Source organism: Sceloporus occidentalis, unplaced genomic scaffold, assembly GCF_023333645.1.
Source record: "Sceloporus occidentalis isolate IW3139 unplaced genomic scaffold, rSceOcc1.0.p SCAF_38, whole genome shotgun sequence".
In the NCBI taxonomy this organism is placed as follows: Eukaryota; Metazoa; Chordata; class Lepidosauria; order Squamata; family Phrynosomatidae; genus Sceloporus; species Sceloporus occidentalis.
This window is the reverse complement of record NW_028317018.1, coordinates 651575-674250: the sequence shown is the minus strand read 5'-3', so window position 1 is coordinate 674250 and position 22676 is coordinate 651575. Positions and strand designations below refer to the sequence as shown.

Sequence of the window (22676 nt, the reverse complement as noted above, 5' to 3'; positions counted from 1 at the left end):
GCTACCTTATTAATAACTCTGGACAACATTGTTCCTCTTGTGGTACTGAATGGCCTTTAATGCACTGTTTGTGATGGCATTCCTCTTATTGGAAATTGAAACATACATTAATTGTATCCAAAAGTAAAGACTGAATATTAAAATTCTTCCATCTCTGGGAGACTGTTTTAAAACCACAAGAACCAACAATACAGAAAGCATGGTGCATCGTCGTTATAGACAAATAAATGAAGAGAAGGCACGGCAGTGTTGGGTTATGAGAAGTTGACCAGGCTGCCATTGATGCAGTAATAAAACTTCCTTGGTGAGGTAGTAACTACACAGGTTTTGCTAACACTTGGCTCTTCAAGTGGCCTACTAGGTATGTAGGACAACATGTAAGTGAGCCACGAGGGAGCAGAGCACCTGGCTTCTGAAAAACGTAATGTGGGGAAGAAGACAGGAACTTCAATAGTTTATGTTAAAAATGTTGATCTCTCTGTGTATGAGTTACAGGTGACAGAATACGTGGAAATTAATCCACAGTCTTCACTTTTTTGTTACCTCTGAAAAATTCAACAAACTCAACACTGAGTAACACATCTTAAAGATTCATTAGTCCAAGGTTTATTTATACGAGAGATACCGGTATGAAAGTCTGTATGGTAACTCATCCCCCCAAATAACCCATTAAAGGCACTAACACAATAAACCAAGGAGAAGTCTGGTCATCTGTAGGCACTTGTCATGAACCCTAATGAATCGACACTTTACCCATAGGGGGCAAAAGACATAGTCGATGAAATAATTACAAGGAAGGGAAGTGTATGGGTTCAAAAATACGAGGATGATAATGTATTTTAATTGTAAGCCAGGCTATATATGCTGGCCAAGTTAACTTTTAAAATGTTATTTTCGTTTAATGGTGTTTTACCCTTATGCAAAAAACCTTCTATAATCCAGTAGTCTAGTTAAAAATTCCTGTCACTCAAAATCCACTTTCTCTATGCACATTCCAAGGAAAGCCTAATAACCACATAATTGCTACGTAATCTCTATGGCCATTATAAGGCCCATTAATATTATTATTATTATTATCATTTTATGAGACTACATTCTCAAGACAGTCTGGAAGCTAAATGCGAAATCCAATGAGAGGAACATGAGCTATAAAATTAAAACAAAATGACAGCTGGGATGCGTAAATGCTAATTATTTTTTACACAGCAATAACAAAGGTGATTGGATTTTTTTACGTTACAAACTGACACAAATCATCAGTATCCACCAGAGGTTCTGCTAAGGATGACGTCTGTACCTGAACTGACATTTTTATTGATTTTTTATATTTATGCTGAAACTTTTTTCTTACATTGAAAGAAGCTAGACCGTGACTCTTTACATTACTATTACTAGTTAATGTACATAATTCCATCATATTCCGCAGCGCCGCACAAGGGAAAAGTAACGTAAAACCCTCTCAGACTACTATGTCATGTATCTGTATCTGAAAGTAGAAAAGCTGTGGCAAACTCAGAGGCAAAGTAACTTTAATAAAGTGCCATAGCTTCATTAATATGACCCAGGAAGTAGGGTCAGCCATGTTTTCCAGGACACACATCATTTTTACAAACTGCTGACCAGCCCAGATAAAGTGCTGCCCCCCAGGATGGGGAATGTATATTTGACTAATTGGTTTCCTTTCCATGAGTTTATACATCCCACATACTGTAGAGCAGCAGTATTAAATACAAATTATTCTCATCATTATAAGTAAATATACAAATTCACAAATAAATCACCATAAAAGAGACAAGAAGCTGAGGCTATCAGTAATTGTAATGTAGTATCTGCATGTGCCATAAAGCAAAGGTGTGGGCATGCATAGGTTTTTGAAGCATGCTTATGTGCGTTGCCAATTCCCTGCACATCTGGTCTATACCATCAGCACAGAAGTCTCTTAGAGGGGCCAAAGTCTTACAAAAGATGAAACCATCGAGCGTAAAACTATTCCATTTTAGGGCTTATTCTTGAAAGCTGTTTAGCTGCGACAAATTAACTTGGGATAGCTTCAAGTAGTTGGTCTTTCGGGTATCAGTTGAGTTTACTGCTCAGGTGGATATCATCACATAGGGAACCTGGATGCATTCAGAACACAAAACCTTGTCAAAACAAACATCATTCACCTGTACATGTTGATAAATATTTAAATATCCCATGACGTGTTCAAGTGTGGAAGGATACCTCAGAGACAACATCTCATGATTAGCCAGTCCTGTGAAAAGTATGTTTTAACCTTTTCAACCTAGCTGCTTTGAGATGTCCCAGTACTGGTGAAGTTCATTTCTACATCAAGTTAGCAAAAGGCAGCATATAGCATGTAGCTTATATTAGAAGAACCCCATATGCATTGGCTGAAGCCCATAAACTTTCCTATATTTGCTCAGTTCCCACCTTATCTCCAACCAGTTCCTTCCTTAGTTCCACCAATATCCTGCTCGCTCAACACATGCACAGTACCAATTATACATACACAGAGGAAACTCTGGAAGTCGAGACGGCTTTGGCATCTATGATACAAGTATATACACAGGGGTTTTTTGGAATATAATAATATACCATAAGGAGATGACTCCTTTCAGTTTTTTCCGGGAACTGATTAATTGCAGTCTCAAGTCGTACGACACAAACTTATGAGAAGCGGATATAATTCTGTGGGCCTTACAGCAGTGCTATCTTGTTACAAGTTTCTATATTTTCATGTGTAAATATCTGGAAAAAAATATAACATTTTTGTTGAGATGTCATGGGGTCCACAAGCTCAACCATGACATCCTACCAAACAGCTGAGATGACCTGAATAGGCTCTTATAGTGAAGCTTATAGTGAGACAAGCCAAGAGACTTTCTCCTTAAATGAGTGCCGAGATCAACCTGTATGGCTGTATATTAATTACATTTTAAGCTTGTAGATGATTTCAGTGAACTTAACTTACAGTTTAGTGAATACTCTCTGCTGATGTCCCAAAACAGTATATAGTTGAATTTGGGAGGCAGACCATCCTTTATCCATTAGGGTAAAGAAATGAAAGATGGAGGAGGAAGTAAATAGAGAGGACGTACTGAAGGAGAGACAAAAGGATGACTGAGAGCGACAGAAAATGGCAGAGTTGGGGAAAGAACTGGAAGGGTAAGCATCTTTAAGAGATAAGAAATGTAACAATGAACATTTTTGAAACGTTGTTTATATTGTAAAGTATGGGTGTCACAAAAAAAGGAGGAGTTGGTGAAAGGCTCTAGAACGTACTTGCTATGGTACTAATACAGTAAATTGGTGTGGAAATAGATCATGGTGGATGTTTTTAAGATGCCATATATGAAGCAAGGGCCTAAGCATTTCTTCATCCATTCCAGCAGCCAGCTCGGGGCCGCAGCTGCTCCCTCCTATTTCATAATCTACTGGCCTTTATTCAAGTCTTCACTCCTCCCGATCTTAGCTGAAGTAATTTTTTTTACAGGTCCCTGGCATTTAGAGCTTAGTAGAGTAAACTGGTTCTCTTGTTTTATTGCTGGGCAGGATGTGACAGGATATCTAAGCAGGGGTTTCTAAAAGCTGCTAATTAGCTGTGCTGATTCTGTTTGGTTTGGATCCATTTACTAACAAAAGAATGTGTCATGCTGATTAAGTGAGAGCGGGGGTATGTAATGTGTGTGCAGAGACCCAGGTGAGTGCATCGACGAGGTATTCTCCCTGTTTGCTTAAGGACTGACAAAAATTAATTAAGTGCAAACAAGTGGTCAGGTAAGAGACTAGCTTATTCAAGGGGCTACAATGTGAGATTTCCCCAACTCCTGTCTCATTCCAAGTCAAGAAAAAAACGATCTGTCTGAACCTGGACCATCTCTCACAATTTGAAGAACGACTGCAAACAGACGCGGCTGAGATATTTTTTCTTGTTGACAAGCTGGATATGTCCAAGGAGAAAAATGCTGTTTGCACAAGTGACACTCACCTTAATGAGGCTTTGTGGGTGTCAAGTCTCTTACTGATAGAAAACATTCCTTATTGCGTTATGATTTAACCCTACGAAGGCTAATGCAGCTGCAGCCAATTTATTGTCCTTTCCCAACAGCCAGGAGACATACAAAAAATAATGTCACCTGGAGGTCAAACATGCCTCCTTCTCTTTATCCTCTGATAGGGGACACTCCACTAGTCAACAATACGTATGCTTATGAGTTTAACCCTTTTTATGGCAGTACATGGGTGTATGCAGACAGGACAATACCTTACATCAGTAAACTAGTTCAGATCCTTAACACCAGACACATATTCATGCAATTAATTGTGATTTAGTTAAAAGATCTAAAAAAAAAATTACTTAGATTCGGCTACTGCAAAAACGTGAGGGAAGCCTGTGTCAGCACCAGCCAATACTCACGATTGAGTGTACGGAATAGCTGGACACCAGTGGCGTAACTACAGAGGTCGCAGCGGTGGCAGCTATTTGTTCCTGTCTCCTTGTACCGGTTCAAAAAAGTTTAGAAAGGGCCCTTGTGACCTGGACCTGTCCCTGCCGGACGCCAATATGCGCAAGTCCTTGAGCACTTTGAGTTAATAACTGTGCAACAGATCTCGTTATGCTCTGGATTGCGCAGTGGTGCACTCTAAATGGACAGTGGTCCAAGATCCAGCAAGCACTGCACACAAACACTATGTCCGTAACGCTACGGCTGCGTGCCAAGAAACTGGTAAAGCAAGGAGAAGGTTAAGAAAGAACACCAAGAAACAACAGCTGTATGAGCACTAAAGAGCCATTGGGGGAAAAAACCCAACTCCCATCTTTCCGATGTTTCTGCTGCATACATAAAATAACAATGGTAGGAAGGGCTGTCTATACTAAATGGTATGAAAGGGTTTTTTTTTGTTTTTATCAGTGTTACGGTGTACAAGCTAGTGCTGCCGGCCTGAGACTGAGACAGTTTCCGTGCCATGGGCGCAGACAGGTAGCCAAAATGTCCAATGCTAATGCTTCAGAGGCAATGCACTGCATACAAATTTGTATCCGCTATGAAAAATGGGCCCCAGTCTGGCTCTCCCAAATACCTGGATACCATTTTACTCAACTAATTATATCTGCAGGGTGCGGGGAAGATACATAGTACAACATATAATAGCTGCGTAAGGTTTTATTTTAAGGGTTTTTTAATTTTTTTAATTAACTTACAACTTTAGCTATTGTATATGATCACAATTTAAAGGCTATCGATTATTATTTTTAACATGCAGTTCAATGGCCCGTTTTCATTTACAAGTGAATTATATTTTTAGTAGGGCGTAACCAGTTTCTCCGTGAATCCAGGGAATTTTTTTTACATGTTTGTAACATGTAATGCATCTCTAGAACACAATCTCTGTCAATACAGAGCAAATATTAGATTCTTGGCTAGGCTTACAGGTCTTTTCTTTAGCATTGGTGGAGCTTTTTAGGAAAAATGTCACCCTTTGTGTTTTTCTTGTGTCGTTCGGCTGGGCAGCTGAGACAAAGCAGAAATGTGGTTAATGAAACAAATCCCTGTGTTTATTTTATGTTCAAACTATTCTGCACAGGAATGCTACTTTACACAACATATCGAAGAACAGTTATGGGTCAGTAAGTCGGTGAATTTGGGTCCCCTTCTTTTCAGCTGCTTTAAAGAAATCATTTGACATCATATAACGATACTGTAGTCTCTAAAAGAAACACTTTCATGATAAAAATAACTTTTTTTGTAAACCTTTACCCCTTTTTTATGAAACAAATAAAGTGCTACTAAATACACGGAGAAACGTATAATTACCATGTGATTTCTGTGCATTGCATTAGATGGTAAGAGGACTGTGCGAATGAGCTGAACAACTATATTTGTAGTATAGGACTACATGCAATAATAAAATGTAAATAATATACAAAGGTGTATATTACAAGAACTAGTTGATCCCACCAGTGTCTTGAATGGGGGCCCATGAATTTCCCTTGGAATTGTTTTAAATTACTGGGAAAAGTCAACAGAATTAGGATAAAAGATGGGACAGGATTATTAAAGACCTGAATATCTCTATTTGGACTCATCTATAACAGCAGATAATATGTATGAGCATAGTAACTAAGCTCTTTAACAACTTTGCCAAGTTAAATATATAGAAATATATCAGTATGTGTTCAGTGCTATATATATATTCAGTGGTAATTTGCGAGATCCAGACTGACATATCTACCCTGTTATCTTTTAGACAGAACATAGCTATGCATTTATCAAACCTTGTCAGAGACAGAAATATCCAAAGACAGAAATATATATTATTATTATTTTATATACCAAGGACAGAGTATACATATTCTGGGAGGCGAGCACACTGAGTGATGGCATTCGAAGCCTTACAATGCACATTTGTTAAAACTAGCAGTTGAGAAAGCATTGAAGGACAGACAGCATATGCACTGACAGCTGGGATAATTTATGGGTATACAATTTGTTTAAGAAGTTGAATGAACTTCAGTGTTTACCTGTTTTTTGGATTCCTCTGTGTAAGCTAATGGAATGACTCCACTTCATTATCCATGGAGCTGGACTAATCCCATCGTTAAAGGAGTCATTGTCTTTAACCCTTCCTTCTAGCATTCTCACTATACTGTTCATATTTTATTTGCCCACAATTTAACTATCTTAAATGCTCATATGAGATGTCTTCTACACATCTCGGAGCATCAGTAAGAGTTTTTGCTAAAGCTTCCTCATTGAAATTGATGTTTTAACTTATGTTTGTGCTTCAGGAGGTTTTGTTTATTAATTCATACATATTGATAATATTTCCATTGTTTATTATACACTGATCAGCCATAACATTATGGCAACTGGCAGGTGAAGTAAATAACACTGATAATCTTGTTTTTATGGCATCTGTCATTGGGATATATTAGGCAGTAAGTAAACATTTTGCTCTCAAAGTTGATATGTTAGAAGGAGGAAAAATGAGCAAGTGTAACCATGTGAGCGACTTTGGCAAGGGCCAAATTGTGACGGCTAGATGAGCATGGGTCAGAGCATCTTCAAAACCGCAGCTCTCGTGGGGTGTTCCCGGTCTGCAGTGGTCAGTATCAAAAGCGTTCCAAGGAAGGAAAAGCCGTGAACCGACATCAGGGTCATGGGCGGCCAAGGCTCATTGATGCACGTGGGATGTGAAGGCTGGTCCGTGTGGTCAAATTCAGACGAGCTACTGTAGCTCAAATTGCTCAAAAAGCCCATACAATGGGCACGTGAGCACAAGAACTGGACCATGGAGTAATGGAAGAAGGTGGCTCTGATGAATCATGTTTTCATCACATGGATGGTGTGTCACTTACCTGGAGAACACATGGCACCAGGATGCATCCATGGAGGCCCCACCTCGCAACTTACAGGACTTAAAGGATCTGATGCTAACGTCTTGGTGCCAGATACCACAGCACACCTTCAGAGGTCTAGTGGAGTCTATGCCATAACTTTGGTAGCAAAAGGGGGACCTACACAGTATTAGGCATGTGGTCATAATGTTATGGCTGATTGGTGTATATACAGATAACATAATGTCATTTTGAGTTTTCTGCCATTATTCTTTTTGTTTTGCAGATCCTTGTTATGTTTGAACTCCATTACATATTTTACATAATATATAATAAGTGAGAAATGAAAACATTGTGTAAATAAAATACATAATTCTTCACTCAATTACATAGGTCCCAAAGTGTCAGTAACTCCCTGTCAGTAGGCAATCTTCCAACCATACCCCAAAAGTGTCACTTTTTGCCCATTTGAAATGTTGGAAGGGATGCAATTATTTATATCCATCCACAAACTGTTGCAGATATAAGATTATTAACTGATATCAAAGCATACAAGATCCGGTATAATAGTGATTTGTAGGAACTGGGCACATCACCCAAGAAAAACACTAGACCAGAAAGAAGGCATATTGATATACAAAATTACATTGTTTTTAGAGCATAGTAAGCTCTTTAGAGAATTGTTACATATTGTTGCATGCATGCATTGTTAATACAATTCCACGTACATGTTCTACTCAAGTATCTCTCAGTTAAAATTCTTTCAGGAAGCATAAATGCACTATCCTATTGCATCATCATCTTTTTTTTATTTTTTATTACTGGTTATCAACCTGTTGAATCTAGTAAAACCAAGGTCCGTGTTGAAATTTTACTGCCAAAGATTTGTGACATGTTTGATCTAGGTTTACTAGTAGGATCATTTTCTGTTTTCCTGATCCTAAAGTTCAAGTATTTGCTCTGTATACCTACGTAATTACTGTAATGTGCCATGAGATGTCTTACAAACTGGAAAAACTTGCCTACAATATATGCTAATATATGCAAATGCCATTGATTGCCAACAAGTTATAGTTTGAATTTTAATCAATTTAAATGCTAAAAGCTGGGATGATAAATGATCGACTCTAGGTTCGTTGATGTTGTGTAGGAATGGAGTATAGCTTTACACGGGGTGAATTGCAAGAATAAGGTTAACAACCTTACAATTACTGAATCCATACTTTTGGGAGACAAAACCTATGATTTCAACATGCTGCTGCAGATGCACAACTGATATTGTCTGTGATATACATAGGGAACTGTTTAGATAAAATCACAGAGAGAACCCTTGAAGTCTCTTATTTCAATTACTACACGTCTAAGACCATAACAGAACATCAACTATATACGTGCAACCCTTCTATCATTCTTTTTATGGTACAGTTGTACATCATGTTTACATTACTTTTTGACATTTGTAATCATAAGGTATAACAGATGGGCTTGGGTTATTTTAAAAGCTATATTCCTATTATAGTGACTGCTATTACTCAAGAGCATATTGTCATGGTTAGAAGACACCACAATGGTTGTACTGACTACTGAGAAAAGAGGGGAACGACATTGCATATTAACCTATCTTTAATGTATTTGAAAAGGACAGTTTAATGTTCTATGTAGCCTCAAAAATAAAGAATGTATAGTAAACTGCTTTAATAAACACTCTAATATTAAATGTTATGATCAGCATTCAGGTGGTAAATGAGGACATCGTTTTAAAGAGCACACATGGATTTGAAGTTGTTTGGGGAAGTAATAAAACCTTATAAGAGTAAACAAATAATAAAAAAAAATCCACATGGATGTAAACATAGACATAATAGAAAACTCTGTGAGAGTTTCAGATAAGGCTAACAAACATTAAGCAGACTATCACAACATGGACCACTGGGCAGACCATCAGCACAGAGAGAACTTAGAAGCACATGTTACCTGCTTGTTGAAGTCTCCTCAAAGGGATAGAGTATCTCTCCATTGTTGCAAATCTCACAGATGAACCCCTTCTGGCTGCAAAGACTACAGCTGTAAACATGAGATGTAGCAAATTTAATAACCTTCAAGAGAAATGGAGCCAGCTTGCCATCGACAACCTGCAAAAAAGCAAAGACAGGAGGGCCAAGTAGTGTATAGCTTCATGTTACTGCTAGAAAGAAAAGGTAACCACTAAATCCTTCTTGCTGGAGAAACCTGCCAGTTTTGACCTTTCATAATAAATAGTGAAGGAATTGAAATCACATCTCTCCCCTCAATGAATATACCTCCCCTCATTTGTCAATGTATCAAGCCCATGACTTTCATATTCATTATTACAACATCATCATTATCCAGCCATAGGAGACACATGTACTGGTTGGTTATATCCTGCATTTTAGTTGTAATAATTTTACAAAAGTAGCAAAATCAATAATTAACCTCTTTTCCTGAAAAGAAAACATATACCATATCCTACCATAAACCTAACATTCACAAAGGTAAGATGGCAGTTACTCTCTGACAGGTGCTTTAAGTACATTGACATTGTCAACCCATCGGCCAGAGAATTCCGATCCATTACACATTTGGCAGAGTAGGTACAATTCCCAACGAACAATGTTTAACTGCTCTTCCGCATGCAATTTATTAACATTTAACTAGTTTTTCTGGAACAAGTGTCCCCTATTCTTAAGATGATGTGCACACAAATGGCTTAAAGTTGCTTCTAGACGGGATTCTCAGCAGGAACCGACTCGATGGCTTGATAGGGTGACATGGCCTATAACCCTTAGGCCATTAGTTCAAATCAGCACAGGTCAACTGTGACACAAAGAAATCTGTGACCGTTGTTTTGAGTCATATGGTAGATTAAATATTCAACTAAGTCTACTTTGTGTTAGGTCTTTCATAGGATTGCAGTGAAACACATTGAAACTGTTGGAAGAAAACAAGATCTAATTAACATTTAGTTTCAGTGACCTATAAAAGAAACACGTATTCACAATCTTTTTGATGTGAAAACATACGACTATCAAACAATAAGGTTAGGAGCGACCATCTTGTCTTATGCAAAAACTCTCTAGCTTACGGAATTATAAAACCTTGTTGCTCCTTATTTGACTGTCTTGACTTAGTTGAAATTCAATAACAGCTACTGTTAGGCTGATAAATTACATGTAGCATATACTTCGGTTGCTATATTTAAAGTCTTTTATAATTAAGGTATTTTGATGTAAAAATAATGCAAAAATTGTTACTATTGTTCTTAGTCTTAGTCTTATTTAGAGGTTGGTCATTTGTTACATCTATTAACCTTAGACGGACATACATTAATTAAGTTGAGTGTCCAAGTACAAGTTCCAATCCTGTGTCAAAACCCACTTCACACAAATCGAAGAAAGCAGGATAACCAGCTCTTCACTGTGGCAACGTGTGTAAAATGTTTTCCATTCATGTAAACATCTATTAATTGCCCTGAAAAACATTTACATCAGACAAGGAGATCAATAGACTGTGTAGACACATGCTAATCACGCAATCCTCTTTCATCCTTTGTGATGTGATTCAGGTGCCAGCATGACTACATTTCCCAAGCTTCACAATGGTGCAAGAAGATCAACAGAAGAACCGAAGAGCACTAAATGTATCAATGTCTATCTGCACAGCTGCAGTGCTTTAGATAGATGGTTGGGAAAGCAGACTGTTTTTTTAACCCTATCTGAGGATAATAAACCGCAACTTAAAAAAATACTGGTGCAGAGCATCTTATAACATCTTTGTTATTTTGGTTGTAATAATAGCGATCTTGGTTTTCCATAATAAAAATATACCCAATATGTTCTTTCCTTCAAAACAGTACCACTGGCCTCTATGATTCTGTCTGCCCCTCTTTTCTTGGAGCTTATTATATTTGGTAGGTATGAGTGTACTGTAAGGCAGTGTTCTACAACCCTAAAAGTCACAATAATTTGTATGTAAAACAAAAATGTGTTTCTAATTTAGATTGTGCACATAAAACAAATGTTTCTTCAGATCAAATGCGAGCAGGGCTCTCTCCACCAAATGTATCGGTTTGTCTTAGTCTGTCAATTCTTGTCTTGTCATATCCCTTTAATTTATGTATTGTATTAAGCGCTGCGTAAACTGTTGGCGTTATATAAATAAAAAGATAATAATAATAATCAAAAGTCAAAAATACATTAAAAGTCATGAGCCAGCATCTGTGTAAATAGGCTGCTGGTCAAAGATCTCCCCTGTAACCAGCTCATTGTGCGGCAGAACATTGGGGGGCTTGATCTGCCACCCCCGGCTTCGTAGTAGGGGGCTGCTGCTCCCCTGAGCCTGCCAGCCTAGGCCTAGATACGTCATTGTGGCTACGACTCTAAAGAACACCTAAAACAAAAATGTCGCCATGGCTATTTTAAACTTCGGAAGGTATGTTGTAGGGGGTCCTACAAAAAGCAAAGGTAGATCAAGATCTATATTATTATTATATTATTTAAATTGCTCTCATTATAGCCCCATTTAAATGAAAAAGTTCAAACTGAACCACTTGTTCCTGAAAACTTCACGTTCGTGATCCCATTTGAAACATATGGTCCAGTCATACTTTTGACCATCAAAGGCTCTCCGCTTGGAACAGCAGTGCCCTCTTCTCCTTTTCTACCATTATGTCTTAAGGTGTGTTAATGTTATTGTAAGCTTTTAATGTTATGGTTAACTTTTGAATCCTCTAATGGTTATAATGCTATTAATGCTATGGAATCTGCTGGTGCTCTATACATAAATTCTAATACAACGTAATGAAAGTTGATCTGTTGCATGCAATGCCTAAAATATTGTGTACCATTACCATTGTTTTTTTATTAAACTAAAAACTGGTAACCATGTTCCTGACAAGATTTTCATAACCATTAATATTTGAATTATTTGGTTCTTATAATTTGCAGCTCACAATACAGAATCTTTAATGTAATCAATTATAGGGCCTAAGAGTTTGACAAGAATGTCCCCAAGTACATACAAGTATTTGTGGCTGGGTTCCTACAGGAGTCTAGCTTTTACCAGCTTTGGGCATAAATAGCTCCAGCAATGATGAGATAAATGTATAGAGCCATATTAGCTCAAGAGTAAATTTAATCTTTACTTGATGTTGATTCCTTTTTTGGATCAACGCAGAAAAAGATTATTATTATTATTTATTGTTTATATAGCGCCATCAGATTCTGCAGCGCTCCTTGAGGTCCTAAAAGCTTAAATCACATGCATCAGCCATAACATTATGACCACCGACAGGTTAAGTGAATAGCACGGATAATCTTGTTATCATGGCATCTGTCAGTGGGTGGGATATATTAGGTAGCATGTGAACATTTCTTCCCTCATGGGTGGCCAAGGGTCATTGATGCACGTGGGGAGTGGGACAGCGAAGGCTGGCCTTATTCCAACAAATCCAACAGACAAGAAAGGTGTCACAGTGCATCACAGTTTGTTGCCCATGCTGACCCCTGTCCACTGCCAAAAGCGCCTATAATGAACACGAGAGCAATGGAAGAAGGTGGTCTGGTCTGATGAATCACATTTTCTTTTACATCACATGGATAGCCTGGTGCGTGTGCATCGCTTACCTGGAGAACAGATGGCACCAGGATGTATCCATGGAGGCCCCACCTTGCAATTTACAGGACATAAAGGACATGCTGCTAATGTCTTGTTGCCAAATAACACAGCACACCTTAAGAGGTCTAGTGGAGTCCATGCCTTGATGGGTCAGGGCTGTTTTGGTGGCCTACACAATATTAGGCAAGTGGTCATAATGTTATGGCTGATCAGTGTATAAAAAGCTTTCAACTTAATTTCTAGCAGTGAGGATCTCAAAGGGTGCACAGACACCGACGGTGTGTACTGTCAGCGAGCAGCTCTGCCCACCACAGGCATGCTGCAGGAATTAAGCACTCACATAATATCAGTAAACATCTAACTTTCAATAAGTTATGTCTGCTTAAACATTTTATTAATAGAAATGTACAAGACGCACACACACATGGCAATTTCTTTATGCATAAGTCCCTAACTTTGGCAAATATAAGCACAGGTGGAATTCATTTTTACCACTGCCCTATGCCCCCAAAATAGATTCTTCATACAATTTCAGCCAAAATAGCATAAGCATTTTTTCAATAAACATTTTCTCTAAGGGAAGACACTGATAGTCCTGACTAGGACAACCAGTTATAATAAAGTGTTCTACTGGAAATAGATGATTAGGTGAATTCCACCTAAAAATACACTGGTGAACAGAGCCAAGCTAAGACTAAGCTGTAATTAGGGAGCAGGGTGGTTATGGTAAAGCCCAAATTGTGGAAGGCGCAGAGGTTTCTGAAATGCAGTGTGTGGAGCCAATGGGACCAATAAACAATGTGGTTTGGCGTTACTCATGTAGCTTGTATAGGGACATACAAAACAAATCCCAGTGCCAAGTTTTCATGTGGACTCACAAGACGAAAGGTTGTCTTTTTCTTTAATGTATTTCTGTGATTTAATATGACCATGAATGAATAAATAAAGAGAACATCCAAATTGTATTTCTATTAAGTGCTTAAAGTCTCATTTTCAATGATTCGGTAAGTATATGATTACATAAGTTATGGTGGGTAAAAGGCGATGGAAACCCTTCCACTTAAATTTAAAGGGTAGCAGAAGTATTATTAAACACTCATCTACAGACACCAGACAAGACAGAAGGCTTGTTTTTCCCTGAGAAATCTCATGGTGCTTCCACAACCACAAGGGATTCTGGGTAGGCGCCTACCCAGAATCCATTGTGGTTGTGGAAGCACCATGAGATTTCTCAGGGAAAAACAAGCCTTCTGTCTTGTCTGGTGTCTGTAGATGAGTGTTTGGTAAGTATATGAGAATAGACAGTTTCTGCTGTTTCTACATATTGTTACTTTTAGGCTGTGTAACACTCATGCCCAGCAAACAATCTGTGCTTGTTAAAAATTACGTCAGGGGAGGAAATAGGGACAGAGGGATTTGACTGAAATAGGAACTGTCCATCCTAAAGACAGACACTTGGAAAATATACAATATTTTTTTAAACTTATTTTAGGCATCAGGAAGGTTTGGCAAGAGCGGCAGAGGAACATTTACTCAACATAAGCCAATGTCAAAAAGTTTCATCATTTTTGTACTGTATTCATCATTCTGCCTACAGTCATTGGATTCTTCATGTGGTTCCTTCATGGGCCTGCTATGAAGTCATTTAATTGAGGGTATGCTGGAGAGAACTGCACAGTGTACATACAGCACTCTCATCTGGGCAACTATATTGCCGAGTGGTTTGGCCATGGTTGGCTATAATCCGAGTTGCCAGCCCTGTCAGGCATACAGGCATAGAGGCACTTTAATAATTATTCTTGGCAGCAGCAGACTGGAAGAAGGAATATTCACTTAATCTTTCCCAATTTCCTGTTCCTAGAATTATCTTGGGGCGTGTTACATTGAATCTCCATTTGACTTACTCACTGTTAACCGCAGTTTCCAAATCTTTTAGGCAGATAAACAGTATGTTTGCCAGCACTGGTTCAATCGTGATAAAGTATGTACAAAACAAACTTTTCAGTCTCCTACACCTGCAGACTTTCATTACCACACCCGCGTCTCTAAAATATATCAATCACCCAATGGCATTATGGATTTGTTCACCTTTTAATCTCAAATTTTATATTTGAGATGCAAATGGCATGGTCAGAGATAACAACCCTAAAAAGATAACCAACCAAACCAAACAAAAAAAAAGGGTGTATGGACCAATTAAATAATAATAATAACGCTAATCCGGAAACGCTAACACTTTCTAATACTTCATCTACTTAAGTGTTAGATCGTACACTGCTACGTCGCACATGGTTTCTATACTCATGTATTAACTAATCTTTCCTACTTGAAACTTACAAAGGGGCATTGTATACCCATTATTGTATAGTCATGTTATTAAAGCATGGATTCATTTTATTATTTTTACCTATATGCACAATTTTCTATAATCTGGTCTGAACTAACCTTCTATCTTGCCAAGAGTTAATCATGCTCCAGCGAGCCATGTTTCCTTATTACCATTCAAATACACTAATTGTGTAGGGTATTTGACAAATACCTTATTATACTATACAATTAACCTTTTAAGGGTCTAATAACAATTTCATTAGGAGATTTAATTATTTGGCAAAGCAGTACATAGACATATCAATAGCTACTACATAACCATTTTTTATACCAAAAAAAGTCTTAGCATAAATATATTTTGAGACAATTTTGTTTGACAGAAGGCATTATTCCCATAAGGAGTTTTCAAGGGGGCATTTCACAAGGGCAAATAATGATTTGGCCATCTAGTCTGCCTATTTTTTCCTTAATCGGTCCTTGGTCTCGTCTTAGATTGGCCATGTGCCTACACCACATATGTTTAAATTCCCACACTGTTTTAGCCTTCACTACTTCTGCTGGGGGGTTATTCCACTTATCTACCAATGTCTCAGGAATAAAGAAAGGTAAGATAGAGAATTATATAGGAGCAGATAGATCAGGGCTCGACAAATCCCAGGCGCCAGGTCGCCATGGCGCCTAGGTGTTTGTCAGCCTCTTACAGCCACAAAAAATTGTCACGGAGTGATCCTGTAGGCTGAAAACGCAGTTGCAGGAAAACCAGCAATTGCGTTTTCAGCTGCCACAGGCAGCTTCAGGGAAGGTGGTTGAGTGTTGATTGGGTCCCCACACAAGTGTGGGGACCTGACCCAACACCCCCCAGCTGCCTGATCGCTCCAGGAGAGCTAAAGTGCAGCGTTAACCGCTTCAATGCCGCAGGCCAGCAACAGCAAAAACGAGCCCCCACAAGCCCTTTGATGACTCCTGTAGGCATGGAAGCCTACAGCAGTCATGAGAGACTCCCCCCTGCAATGGCTGGTCTATAGACCAGCTATTGTGTCCCAGCTGCCAGAGGCAGCTTCGGGGACAGGGGGAGAGGGTTCTTCGGTCTCCACATGAGTGTGGACACCAGCCCCAACCCTCCCCTGCCGCCTGATCGCTCCATTAGAGCGACAGTGCAGCGTTAACCCCTTCAATGCCACAATTGTGTATGACACATTCGTGGCATTGCAGGGGTTAACATTTGTCCCCACAAGCTTGTGGGCTGATGATGATCAGATCACTCCTGACCAACTGTTGGTTTAAAAAAATTCCTGGCTCCTAACTTTTTTAGCTGGCGCCCAGATTCACAACAAATGTGTCAAGCCCTGAGATAGATAGAAGGAGGGGGAGGAAGAGACATGGAAAGGTTCAATGCTTCTTTTCTCTTATGGAAGAAAATGGCAGTGGCAGCAGCACATAAGTTTCATGTGTATTACATATATGTGCAAACACCTTGTACCCATCACAAGCGTTTGCCATCACTGGTCCAAAGGGACCTCTCCATGCGCATGCGTGGAAAATGCTCCCACTGATTTCAAAGGGAGGACCTTGCTGACTGACTGATTAAAGAAGCCAAAAATCTTACCGCAAAGGGAGCAGTCCTCGGAAGCTGCAGCTTCACCTACAGGTAGTGGCTCTTTTTCCTGCAGCTAAGAATGCATATTGAAGTACTTACAATGTAAATAAGTGCGTATTATTTGTGAGCAAGGCTGTCCCTTTAGTTGATTACGTACTAAAACATTTACAGCTTATTTCTTCTAGATCAGGATATCCAAGTATGACCAGAAACGTAATTTAGCAGATAACTGTCTTCCCGTTAACAAACAAAAAGGAACTTTCTGTTAATTGCTGGCAAATATTTAACTAACAACAAATTAATTTTGCCCTAACTTGATAATTTGGCAACATTGCCTGGGATCAAGCAGCTAACAGATATTTAGTAGTGTTTTAATACTGGCCTCATTCCTGTCTCACAGTCCATTACCCAGGAGGGCTGTGAAGCCGGTGAAGGCTTGGTGAGTGTAATACAATCATTACTAGCAGGGCAGTATATAGGAGCTGTCACGCTTTGTCTTTCTGCTTGTTAAGTCTGAATGCTTCTAATTAGTTATCATGCCTACTAAGAGGTATGAACAATGGGAAGTAGAGAATGGGAGGTGGGAATGGGGGCTGGTGGGGGAGACTGCCAAAGCGTCTTTTGCTTGGCTCTCTTTCTGAACTTAGGTCAAGTCTGTGATGCAGCGTGTGAGCACAGCATTGCGGTCCTGTTTTAGAACGGGTCACGCCGCCTCGCTTGGAAGCTAGCATCCTGCTGAGAGCATCCAATCAGCGAGTAACGAACAAGAGCAACCAAACGGCTTCACCTGTTGATAAACAGCTTCTTTGGTTAAAGGGCAGTGTCCACATCTGCAGTTTGTATTATGTGAGGGTCCTGCTAGGCACACGAGAAAGGCGGCTACATAATGAGAACGGGACAAGGCAGTCCTGTGGATAATTTCTGTGCCGAGCTTCTGTTATTTTATTTCCTACGGGGCCAGCACTATTCAAGCTGCAAGCACTAGAATACAGCATATATAAGAATAAAGTATGACCAGTAGACTTAGAACTTAATGTGAACCTGTCATCAAATAAACAGTTTTTAAAGCTCATTTAAATAAATACTGTAGCATAAAAATGGTTGCCACAAGATATACAGAGCAGATGGACTGTTGGCCGCTCAACCAGTGCCTGGCCCTATAAACCACAAACCTTTGCTTCCATCAAATTTGCAATTCCTTATTATTGTTCCTGTTAGTTGTAGTTCTACAGCAAGATGCATGTATGAGTTAATTGCTAAAATGTGTGCACCTTCCTCATTATATATTAAACCTTAAGGGGGCTTAGGGGAGTCGAAGCCAACACATTGTTGAATAACAACGTCTCGAAGCAGGTCCTGTAACTTCCATCGGTCAAGAGGCGCAACAATGTGAGGAGCGCAACTGAGCTGCCTGGTGGCAATGTCCCCGCACCTCCTTCTGCTTCCTTAAGTGCATGCAACATCAACGCAGGGCCTCCAACTGTGCCCGAGGTGCCAAGAGCCTAGTACGGGTCTGGCTCGTAATTAGAAAAAATGGCAGCATTCGTTATATAAAAGAAGCCTTGTAGATATGTGTGAAATAAAGCTGGGATGTGTCCTTGTAAAACTGCTGACTGACAGATCCATTCTACAGAAATGTGTCTCGTGTGCTTGTCTCTGTTCATAATCACAATCTGTATGCAATTACAGCCTTACATCGAGAGATCTGATTCAGGAGCTTCTTTTAGGAAAAGAGAGTGATGAAGACCAGTGTGAAGTGAGGTATATAGAGAAGAAACAATGATCACTATACTTCCCTTTTATGTCACTTTACCGGATACCCAGCTGCAACCCGTACAGAACACTCTCCAGGTGTTTTAAACTTAGAACAAAGATCACTTAGGGGGCGCCCGTGTATACCGGTTTACAAATGATTGTGTAGTATTATGCACAGATGATGGCACTATATGTCTATATAATGCACTCACAATGTGTACATGTATTCAGGCTTCATAAAACATCCAATCCTCCGGGTGGATATGTGGTAAATATATGCAAAGAAGCAGAAGACAGGTAGGGACCACAATGGTGTAATATCAAGCAGTTGTTGTAACACGCAAATGTCGAAATACACTTACACTTTTTGAGAGGGTGTAATACCCGTATACATCAAGTGTTTTTCCTCTGCCTCTTCTCCAACGACTCTGGATATTTCCCAGTGATCTGCTGGTGTGGAACTGCACTCAATGCTTGAATTAAGCTGAATCCACAATGTAATGGAATAAAATGTACTATTTATTTAAGGCTATAAGCCAAAATAAAAACTTATTGACAATCATCCACCAAGGGATGTTTAAAAGATAAATAAAAAAGTCCAATAAAAAGAGCTCTGTAAGATCCTCAACGCGTTTCGCCGAGTTGTGGCTTCATCAGGAGTATCTTCGGTGTTGGTGTGTGGTTCTTTTAAATTATGTGGGGCGCCATCTTAATTTGCCGGCGTCTGACGTCGGTCCGTCTGATGTCGTCATTCCGTCTGCCGTTCGTCATTCCGTCTGCCGTTCGACCTTCAATACGTTCCGCGGAACTCCAATAGTAAGAGAACACTCTTATTAACTCATTTTATCGGCGATCGAAAGTGCCGATTAGTGCTGCAGTACTATGATCACCTACTACGCCGATACCGATCGCCTGCTGTACCGGATGTGTGCCCCTACACCGTGCATCGAGTGGGGAATAAGTGAACTATATCGTTATTAGGTGAAACGGCAATTACAAATGCCGATTAATGTGGTCATACTAGTACCGCCTACTATATCGATGGGGTCCGTCCCCCTAGAGCTGGCCGTTTGTGAAGTGAAGTCTCAGGATAATCGGCAGTAATAGTTAAATTAAAGAACGTGTGGAAGACACAAAATAGATAAAGATACCAATCAGAGTCTTTATACTCTGTGATTTCTATTGTTAGGAAAGGACCCTATCCTCTAGTTGCAGGAATGTGAGAAGTGCCATTCATCATGTAAGGACTCCCCTGGAAGGATATCTATCTGAATATGGATGTCTAGTTTTCTGTTCGACCTAAGTGGCCAAATGGTGGATATGTAAATAATAAACAAAAAAATCCTTTTGTGTAATCTGAATAAAAAATAATCATAAAAAATAATAAAAAAATAATAAAAAATTGATTATCCAATGAATTGTAAATATATAGTATGTGTTTTTGATATTATTATTATCACGTTATCATACATGTTAAGTTAATGCTAAATAAAAATTATTTTTACCTGGTTGAGTTTATTTTATTTTTAATTTGTCTTATCAAGTGTTGCTGTACTATTAAAATATTATGAAATGAAATATTGAATAAAAATAAAAATGTAAATAAAAATATGTAGATTTATTTTATATTGTGTGGCGTATATGTATATTTATATCTGATAATGGGTATGTGTGTGATGAAAGTGTGAAAATGTGTTGCCCATATTAACTACATTAAGTGTGATGGTGTGTGTGTGTATATCGTATAAGTGTGATCAGCTAAATTCTCACATGTACGTCAATATGTCCAGCTCCATGTTTAGACCCCCTTTTTTAAAAGTTTTTAATTTGAAAATCCATTCGGTTTCCCGTTTGGATAAATTATCTGTACTGTATTACTGTACTGCCACCTCTCCAATTGGGAGGAACCCAATCTATACCTATGATTTTTAAAGATTCTATAGAATATTTTGGGCACATGTTACAGTGTCTGGGAACACTATGTTTAGTGTTCTTGTTTCTTATGTTCCCAAGGTGTTCTAGTACTCGCTCTTTCATGGGTCTTATGGTCCTGCCCACATATTGTAGGCCACACCCACACTCTAATAAATAAACTATATTTTTTGTTAGGCAATTTATAAAGTGTTTAATGGTGTATGTTTGACCTGTTATTGTTCCTGTAAATTGATTAGTTTTTTTTAGGTAGGGATGTACACATCTTACAATAGCCACATTTGTGGAACCCATTTGGTTTATTTCCTACGAACATTTGTGGGTTTTGTACTGCTATTTGTTTCGGTAAGACGCTCGGGGCCAGTATTGTTTTTAGTGATCCAGTTTTTTTAAAAATTATTTGTGGTCTATCGGGTAATGCCATACCTAAGACTTCATCATTTTTTAATATATGCCAATGTTTGTTTATGATCTGTTTAATCTTATTTGCTTGAGTGTTGTATTGTGTAAAAAAGGAAAAGCTAAAGTCCCTCTCTTTAGGTGTTTTCCGTGACATGTTTTTATTCCCCAGCAGTTGCTGTCTATCTACTGCTTCTACTTCGCGGAGACTGTTGTCTAGTTTTTCTTCCGGGTAGTTTTTTTTGATGAATTTCTGTTTAATTTAATTTGCTTTGATTTCGAAATCCTCTCTTTTTGTGCAATTCCTCTTTACCCTCAAGAGTTGGCCCTTAGGAATATTATTAAGCCATTGGGGATGATGGCAGCTGTTGTAATTTATGTACCCGTTTCTGTCTGTGGGCTTGCTGTAATTCCTTGAGCATATCTGGTTGTCCTCCGAAAACAGTTCTACATCCAAGAACTCAATTTGTTGACTCTGTATGTTCGAGGTAAACTTTAAATTGAATTTGTTATTGTTAGTGTATTTTATAAATTCGTTCAAATTCTCCTCCGACCCTCTCCAAATTATGAGGATGTCGTCTATGTATCTCTTCCAGAGCACCAGGCTTGCACTGAATGGGTTGTTGTTCCATATGAATTGGTCCTCCCACTCAGCTACGAATAGATTGGCGTAGCTCGGTGCAAACCTGGTGCCCATGGCTGTGCCACAAAGTTGGAGGAAGAAGTCATCCTCGAACCAAAAATAGTTATGTTTCAATATATAATTGATACATTTCAAAATGAATGATTTCTGTAAAGGGTTCATATCTGTATCTCTCGATAGGGTCCTATTTATAGCTTCCAATCCTTGTTCGTGGTCTATAATAGTGTATAGAGAGGAAACGTCCATTGTGGCCCAAAACCAACCGGGGGACCATGAAATGTCTTTCAGTGTCTTAAGAAGATGAGTGGTATCCTTAAGGTATGCTGGGATTTTGGGGACATACTTCTGAAGGAAATAGTCAACGTATTCTGATGTGTTGCACGTAAGGGAGTCTATACCACTGATGATAGGTCTACCGGGTGGCTCCTTTAGATCCTTATGCATCTTAGGAAGAAAATAAAAGAACGGTAATCTTGGATGTTCCTTTTTTAGGTAGTTAAACTCCTTCTTACTCAGGATACCCTGTTCCAGACCTTCCTCCAAAATATCATATAAAAATATACTGAATTCCTTTGTGGGGTCTTTACCTAATTTTCTGTAGGTAATGGTGTCTTCCAAGATTCTTCTGGATTCTTTTATATAGTAAGGGTGATCCATCACCACAGTCGCTCCCCCTTTATCCGCCTGCTTGACAACTATATCATGTTTGTCTTTTAATAGTCGTAGTGCAATTTGTTCGTTTTTATTAAGGTTATATGTTTTAGTCTTATTGCCCAGCTTTTCCAAATCTCTTTGTATGAGGTCGGTAAAGACTTCTATGTGTTGGCTTTTTTCATTTTGCGGAAAAAATTTGGATTTGGGTTTGAGACTTGTGTGTGAGAATCGTTCTACAGTTGTCTCACTACTTGTCTCTGTTCTCTCTGGTCTACAGAAAAACCTTTTTACAGTAAGTTTCCTTAGATATTTCTGGGTGTCTAGGAAGAGTTGAAATTGATTAGGGCCTTTAGCTGGCGCAAATTTTAGACCTTTTCTGAGTAGACTTATTT

At 38.8% G+C, this 22676-nt stretch overlaps 1 protein-coding gene across 1 annotated transcript in view; it reads right to left on the bottom strand.

The window, feature by feature from the left end:
- Positions 1–22676, bottom strand: part of LOC149290581 (pleckstrin homology domain-containing family M member 3-like) — a 64429-nt gene that overhangs the window by 4703 nt on the left and 37050 nt on the right. Inside the window, exon 6 of the mRNA XM_089488564.1 lies at positions 9317–9474. Within this exon, the coding sequence (XP_089344690.1) occupies positions 9317–9474 (158 nt within the window). The remainder of the gene's footprint in view (positions 1–9316; positions 9475–22676) is intronic.